The 8,800-nt window shown below is 38.0% G+C and overlaps 1 protein-coding gene across 2 annotated transcripts in view; it reads right to left on the reverse strand.

Annotated features, from left to right (window-relative positions):
* Positions 1-8,800, reverse strand: part of LOC102775126 (WD repeat-containing protein 44) — a 66,832-nt gene that overhangs the window by 19,731 nt on the left and 38,301 nt on the right. The window contains exons 1-2 of one of the 2 annotated variants that reach the window (XM_015561424.1): positions 8,465-8,590; positions 3,414-3,479 (exon numbers count right to left, since the gene is read on the reverse strand). In XM_015561424.1, the coding sequence (XP_015416910.1) occupies positions 3,414-3,479; positions 8,465-8,512 (114 nt within the window). In that variant the 5' untranslated portion in view covers positions 8,513-8,590. Of the gene's footprint in view, positions 1-3,413; positions 3,480-8,464; positions 8,591-8,800 lie in introns of those variants that run through there. The other variant, XM_006759874.2, reaches the window with a different exon arrangement.

The raw sequence follows: 8,800 nt of genomic DNA on the forward strand, positions 1-8,800 counted from the left end.
AACAAACAAAAAAACCCGAAAATGAGGTACCATCTCACACCTGTCAGAATGACTATCATCAACAAATCAACAAATGACAAGTGCTGGAGAGGATGTGGAGAAAAAGGAACTCTCATGCACTGCTGGTGGGCATGCAGACTGGTGCAGCTACTGGGGAGAACAGTATGGAGTTTCCTCAAAAAACTAAAAATGGAGCTCCCATTTGACCCAGTGATTTCACTTCTAGGAATACATCCCAAGACACTAGAAACTCCAATCAGAAAGGATATATGCACTCCTATGTTCATAGCAGCACAATGTACAATAGCTAAGATTTGGAAACAGCCTAAGTGCCCATCAGCAGATGAGTGAATTAAAAAACTGTGGTACATCTACACAATGGAATACAATGCTGCTGAAAAAAGGAAGGGACTCCTACCATTTGCAATAGGATGGAGCTGGAGAGCATTATGCTAAGTGAAATAAGCCAGTCAGAGAAAGATAAATATCACATGATCTCACTCATTTGTGGAATATAATGAACAACATAAACTGATGAACAAAAACAGATCCAGAGACAGAGAAGCATCGATCAGACCGTCAAACCTCAGAGGGAAGGTAGGGGAGGGAGGGGTAAGGGGGAGAGATCAACCAAAGGACTTGTATGCATGCATATAAGCATAACCCATGGACACAGTCACCAGGGGGGTGAGGGCATTAGCGGGGTGGAGGGGTGGGGGAGCAAAGGGGGGCATAAGGACACATATGTAATACCTTAATCAATAAAGAAAAAAAGAACCCAGCTCAGATGCTACTTCCTCCCTGAAGTCTTCCTCATTCCTATCCCCAAGCAGTCTCCTTTTGTGTTCTTATAATAGTTTCTAAGTTTACTTGAACACTTATTATATTACATTCAGTTTTGTGTTTATTCAGTTTCCTCTACTAAAATGTAAGCTACTGAGAGCATGGATTGTGTTCTGGTCTAGGGCAGTGATGGCGAAGCTATGATAAGCGTGTCAGAGGTGACACGCGAACTCATTTTTTTGGTTGATTTTTCTTTGTTAAATGGCATTTAAATATATAAAATAAATATCAAAAATATAAGTCTTTGTTTTACTATGGTTGCAAATATCAAAAAATTTATATATGTGACACGGCACCAGAGTTAAGTTAGGGTTTTTCAAAATGTTGACACGCTGAGCTCAAAAGGTTCGCCATCACTGGTCTAGGGTATATCCCACAGCCTTTATTATTAATGTATGATACTTAATTCAACTGAAAAAGCTGGAATTTAAAAAGTGACACCTAGTCTTAAGCCTCACTCTCTGTCCCATGGTGTTTACTCACTTTTTTCAGCTTCTATAATCTACCTAAAAAATCACTATTTTTCTTCTACTAACTATAGTTACCCATCTGTAATTTACCCTAAGAAAAAAATTCTCTTTTAAAGGTGATCTCCTGGTTCGTGGGTCGACACCCAACCACTGTGCCACACTGGCCAGGCAAGAAAAAAATTATTAAAAGGGGGAAAGAAAAGCTCTAGTGGAAAAAGTAGAAACATTTCAAGTTTTCAACAATAAAAACAGGCTAGACACATGTGAAAGACATTGGCCTGATGGAAACTGATATGTCAAATGAAAACTGAGTATTGAAATATGATGAAAATCTAAAAAATGGTGAAAGACAAAGGTAGAACACAAAATTCTATCTACACTACAATTAGGAAAAAGAATATGCAAATAGGTGAGAACCAGAAGGAAATGCTGAAAATCAAGATTGCTGTTTGTTACAGTGAATAATTTCAGATTTTTAAAAAAAGGTACCACTCGAGGATATGTTATTATTGATTTGAGAGAGAGGGAGGAATGGAGAGAGAAACAACAACGTGAGAGAGAAACATTGATAGGTTGCCTCCTGTTTGTGCCCCAACTGGGAAGCAAACTCACAATCTAGGTACATGTCCAAATTGAACCCGCAAACTTTTGGTGTACAGGACGATGCTCCAACCACTGATCCACCTGGCCAGGGGGGTGGCACCATTCATTTTTTATGTTGATACATAGTACCACAATTTCTCCCCAAAAGAAAAAAATGTCCTTTTAAAAGAAATAGTATGATCAATATTTAAATATGCAGTCCATTAGATTTTTAAATTCCATGAAGGTAGAACAATGGATCTCCATTGGGGGTGAGTTTGCTTGACACCCTCCCTAGACATTTGGTGATGTCTGGAGATATTTTTGGTTGTCATGATGGGGTGGGGGAATCTACTGGTATATAATGGTGGGAGCCAGGAAGGCTGCTAAATATCCTACAATGCACAGAACAGTCTCCCCTTCCTTCTACAAAACAATCAGCCAGCCCCAAATGTCAATAATGTCATTGCTGAAAAACTATAGGGTAGAGAATGTGTCATCGTATTGGTTTCTAGAAACCTACTGGCTAGAACAGTGCCTAGGGTGCAGAAAACACTCAACATATATGAATGAACACACACCATCCTTTCTCCTTGGACTTTATCCTGAAACTGTGAACTACCCCACTGTCAAGCTTTTTATTTTGTGCTCAGTCTCATCTAATAAACCAAATTCTGAAGCTTCATAGGATCAATTCTTTATAATGTATCAAAGGCACTATGAGTAATGACTTCTTATAACTTCCAACTTCTAAAAACATCAAAATTTGCTACTTAGTTTTTAATACCTTTAACACTTGGTAGTAACCCGAAGAGTAGTTATAACTCATTTTAATAAAAATACAAGCATAAAAATAAAGACACATTATAAAATATTTTTCTAAGTACTGTTTCAAAACAGAGGGGAAGGAGGCTGGGGGGAGGGCTTTGAAGAAGGTAAAGGGAGTCAAATATATGGTGATTGAAGGAGACTAAACTTTGGGTGATGAGCACAGTGTATTATAGAATTATACACTTGAAATTTATATCTTATTAACCATGTCATTCCAATAAATTTAGTAACACAAATATGGTTTCAAGAATAAATTACCAATTATGAAATGACTTCTAAAAAGCCTGATGATCTTCAATCACAAATTCAACAGATTAAAGGAACATTTCTGAACATCCACCATGTACAGACCACTATACTATACTTAATATAGAAAATTTTCTATTTTAACTATACCATGTAAAAAAATGAAAATAAAATAGTCTGGCTGTTGTGGCTCAGTGGTTGAGCATCAACCTATGAATCAGGAGGTATGGTTAGATTCCTGGTCAGGGCACTGCTTGAGTTGTGGGCTCCATCCCCAGTAGGGGGTGTACAGGAGGCAGCAGATCAATTATTCTCATCATTGATGTTTCTATCTCTCTCTCCCTCTCCCTTTATCTCTGAAATAAAAAAATATTAAAAAAATAAAATCAATAAATACACCATGTAAACAACTACTAAAGTAATATTGACATAATATCTTACCACATCTTGTTTCAATTCTTGTACAGGGGATTCATTTCCAACTTTGTGTGCAGTGTTCTCTGTTTCCTATTTTAAAACAAGAGAAACAGAGACCAAATGATAACATCCTTTCTTTAAAACTCTGTTTAAAATGGGTATAAATTAGAAAATACAGCATTAATAAATCAAACACCCAGCCCAGCTGGTGTGGCTCAGTGGATGATCATCGACCTATGAATCAGGAGATCAGGGTTCGATTTCTGGTCAGGGCACATGCCTGGGTTATGGACTTGATTCCCCAGTAGGAGGCTTGCAGGAGGCAGCCAATCATTGATGTTTCTATCTCTTTATCCTTCTCCCTCTCCCTTCTTCTCTAAAATCAATAAAAGTATATTTAAAAAACAAATAAATAAAAGGCCCATAAAGGGCTCAAATGTTTATATACTGATAGATGCCCAGAGGTTTTATGCCAACCGGGACAATATGGTTTGTATAAGAAGGTTATCAAACTGCAATTTTTAATTTTTTGACTGCAATAGAATATTTTCCTTTAAAAGTGTCTTTTTAACCTTAATAAACTGTGCAGCAGGGATGGGAAACATCCGGCCCGCATACCATATAAGGTTGGCAAAATCATTTGGTCTGGCCCTGCCAAGCCATTGGGGGTGAGTTAATTAAATGTCTGACAAAATACAGTAGGCTAACTTTTAAGTTGATAATTTTGTATGGTCTGCAAATGATGTTATAAATATCCAAATGGCCCTTGGAGGAAAATAGGTTCCCCATCCCTGCTATACAGAAAGATAAGAACTACTAAGTACCTTCATAGCCTAAAAGAGATTAAGAATTTAAGCAAAAATAACAAAATATTGCTGCATAAATATGCATAAATATAAAAGTAGCCGAAACCGGTTTGGCTCAGTGGATAGAGCGTTGGCCTGCAGACTGAGGGGTCCCAGGTTCAATTTCGGTCAAGGGCGTATGCCTGGGTTGCGGACACATCCCCAGTGGGGAGTGTGCAGGAGGCAGCTGATGGATGTTTCTCTCTCATCGATGTTTCTAACTCTCTATCTTTCTCAATGCAGAAAAAAACATTCAGACAATTGTTTTCTTAAAAACTCTATATTCTTTAGAAAAAAAGGAAGCAAAACTTAACCAGAAATTAAATGAAGTCCCAGAACAATAGATGAACAAAATTAAGCCCACCAAAAATACATATATATCTACGTATACATTCATATACACATACGTACATATATATATATATTTGGGAGGTTAGAGAAGGTAGAAGTAGATACTGCATTTTTCTAGGAAAAATTTTGGGTGAAATAAGATAATCATGCATTTGTAAAACATAACACCATATTTTTCTCCATCTTAAGTTAGCTTTACATTTATAGAATACAGCAATTTGAACACTACTACTAATACTGAGAGAAAAAAAACACCTCTTCATAATTCTTGGTGCACACCACAGACTTGTTAAAGAAGGCATTTTTTTTGTCAGATAAGTGACTTAAGACACACAAGAATGTATGTAAGTATTAGGGTAGCACTTCTACAAAGTATCCAGATGTTATCACAATAGGCTCCATGATATAGTTACTCCAGAGATTATTAGATTCTACTAATTTTAAGTGTTAGATAAAATTCAAAGTCTACCACAGCCCAAGAGGGCCTAACATGATATTGCCCTTGCCTTCATCTTTGACATCTTCTACATTTTCATCCTACCTCTCCTACCAATACCCCACGATTACACTTGATGGCTCTCTACCATCCTTAGAGTCATAGCTCCAGTGTTATTACATCAGAACAGCCTTCCCTTACTACCCTAAAATAGCCTCACCCCCTCAACTTTCAATCACATTATCCTATTTTCTTTTTCTTCTTTGAACTATCATCATCTGAAACTACCTTGTTTACTTATTTTTTTTCTCTTCCCTACCTCACTAGAATGTCAGCTCCTTGTTTTTTCTGTCTACCACTAGTTAACCAGCACCTAAAACAATGCCTGGCAAAAGTAATCACTTGTTGAATGAATGTTGAATAATGCATGTTCTGACTTTTCTTCAATTAATACACATATCTTAAGTTTATATATCCTTTAATCAAATACTAGCATTAAACTTATTACAAACACCTATAATCAAAAGCGATTAAAGGTGGGGGAAGAGTTAACTGGAAAAAGGTGGTCAAAAGGTATAAACTTCTAGTTAGAACAGTGGTTCTCAACCTTGGCTGCATATTAGAATCACCTGGGAATCTTTTTAAAATCCTGATGTCTGGGCCTCATCCTCCAGAAATTCTGTTTCTTTGTTATGGGGTGGGGCCACAACACTAGTAACAAAGAAACAGAATTTCCGGAGATGAGGCCCAGACATCAGGATTTTAAAAAGATTCCCAGGTGATTCTAATGTGCAGCCAAGGTTGAGAACCACTGAGAAGATAAATAGGTACTAGGGATGTAATGTACAACACAATGGCTATAGCTAACACTACAGTTTAATATACAGGAAAGTTGTTGAGAGTAAAGAGTTTTCATTACAAGGAAATTTTCCCCCATTTTTCTTTCTTTTTATTGTATCTATGTGAGAAGGTAGATGTTAGCTAAACCTATTGTGATAATCATTTCTTAATATATGTAAATCAAACCATCATGCTGTACTATTTAAACTTATACAGTGATGTATGTCAGTTACATCACAATAAAACTGGGAAAAAGAAACAAAAGCACAGTTAATGCATGTTAGAGAAACACCTTCAACTGCATTAAAAATTAAGTATAAGTATCCAATTCTCCTCCAATAACTGTTCATGAGTAAGAAAATCAGAGGCATTGTACAACCTATATCCATGGATAGTTTCCCTAAATTAACCTAAGCAAAATTACACACTAAAAACTCTTGGACCTCATTTTAATTTGTTTGAATTATAAAGATCACAGATTACTATTGTTACACTGACCAAAACTGCCAAGCAGTGATTAGACTTCTATTTTATTTGGCTTTAATAAAACTCTCTTGGACTTTGAACTTTTGAAAGCTATCAACTCCTATAAGTTAAACTGCTATTAAGTCATAAGTTTGTAAGTTTAAAGGAGTGATATGGCACCTACCAGAAGATACAATCTCTAGAGAAGTAAAATTGAAAGATTTCTTAGTAAAACCTCATTTAGTATATCATAGCTATCCTATATAATAAGAGGCTAATATGCAAATAGACCAAACTACAGAATGACTGGTTGCTATGATGAGCACTGACCACCAGGGGGCAGACGCTCAAGGCAGGAGCTAAGGAACAGGGAGCCTGGCTTCTGGCTGGTGAGCTAGTTGGCAGTGGTGGGAGCCTCTCCTGCCTCTGCAGCAGCACAAAGGACCCCTTGGGGGATGTCTGACTGCCGGCTTAGGGGAGTGGGCCTAAGCCGGCAGTCGGACATCCCCCAAGGGGTCCCAGACTGAGAGAGGGCACAGGCTGGGCTGAGGCCCCCCTACCCCCAGTACACGAATGTTGTGCAGCGGGCCTCTAGTATCTATATAGATATGCATAGATACATATATATCTAACATACACAGTGGGGCCTTGACTTACGAGTGTCCCGACTAACGAGTTTTTCAAGATATGAGCCGTCTCTCGGCCAATTTTTTGCTTTGAGTTGCGAGCTAAAATTTGGGTTACGAGCCAGCTTCAGATACCCCACCGCTAGTTGGCGCAGTGAACGTCACAGTGAACACCACAACATCAGCCCAGCATCACGTGTCTCACTCGTTCACAATTGATTTGACATACGAGTAATTTGAGTTACGAGCTTCATCAGGAAGCGAATTAAACTCGTAAGTCAAGGCCCCACTGTATTTCATATATAATTCTCTCCCAGTGCTAAAATCCAGGTCCTTTCCCTAGCACCTCAATCGGGCTTTGGGGATAAAGCAATGGAAGCCAAGCATATGCTTGCAGACAACTAATACCAACTTCGCTAGACTTGAGACAGTCTTCATATATTACCCCTTCTGGATTTGGACTGCCCCATTACTGAAGCACAGTACCTACTAAATCCCAGCTTCCCACCATCAAGCCATTTCTCTAACCCCTATCTATCACAACCTCAGAAACACATTTCCTTTAAAAAGTGTGGTAGATCATTCAATTGCTAGCAATTCACACCACCTCTCTTTGTGTGGGATATCAGAGCTCTGCTTGTATGCTCCTTACATTATTGAGTTATAACACTTGAGCTTTTAAAATTTAACAAGCATATCCAATAAAAGACTAACTCAGTTTCACAAATCGTTTGTACAAAAGTGATCTACATTAAAACAAACAAACAACAGGAAACAATTCTTAAATAGCTGTCATAGTCATCCATCCAATACTATCAACACTGTCTCTTTGTTGCTCTTATGTGTTGACATTCTAATTGCCTCTTAACAACTCTCTCTCTGCACTTAGTCTCTTTCCTCCAAACATTCTTCCACCCTTCTACCATGAATCTTTTGTTAATTCCTCAGCAAAAAACATTGGCGAGCCCTGGGTGGTGTGTTCAGTGGTTAGGGCATCTGCCCATGCACCCATGCACCGCAGGCTCATGGGTTCAATTCCAAGTCAAAGGCACCTACCTGAGTTGCAGGTTCAACCCCCTAGGCCCTGGTCAGGGTGGGTGTGAGAGGCAACCAATCGATGGATCTCTCTCTCCTCCCACCTCCCTTCTAATCTCTCTAAAAATCAATAGAAAAATATCCTTGGGTGAGGATTAACAACAACAAAACAAAGAAACAAAATAACAAACAAGAAAACCTTGGAGAGCACAACTGTAAGACATGTAAAAATTGATGTCTTGAATGTCTTTTGAAAGATCACATTTAAGGCTCATTAAGTCTGGCCCCAATTTTCTTTTTCAGCATTCTATCACTGAAATATTTACATGGGTCACACAGTCTTTTAATGCTCCCAGCAAATTCTGTCTTTGCACATTCATTAGTTCATACTATTGGCTAGCATACAATGCTTTCTCAAATTTTCTCTATCATCTATGCAAATCTCTCTCAATTTTCAAAGCCCAGCACAAGTTTTACCTCCTTCCTAAAACTCTTCTCTGCTATTCCAGGTAACAGTGCTGTCATGGTCACTCTGTCTCTCCCTTCCTCCTCCAAACTCCATGTAGCACTTTGGGTCTATTCTATTTTACAAACATCAATACCTCATATGTCATCTCTTCACATACATGTTCTTCTGTAAGATTATAAAATAATAAAATATCGATACTACATCAAATTTTTCTTGGTTTGCTTAAGCCAGTGATGGCGAACCTTTTGAGCTCAGTGTGTCAGCATTTTGAAAAATCCTAACTTAACTCTGGTGCTGTGTCACATATAGAAATTTTTTTATCTTTGCAACCATAATAAAACAAA

The sequence above is a fragment of the Myotis davidii genome, unplaced genomic scaffold (genome assembly GCF_000327345.1).
Source record: "Myotis davidii unplaced genomic scaffold, ASM32734v1 scaffold177, whole genome shotgun sequence".
Lineage (NCBI taxonomy): Eukaryota > Metazoa > Chordata > Mammalia > Chiroptera > Vespertilionidae > Myotis > Myotis davidii.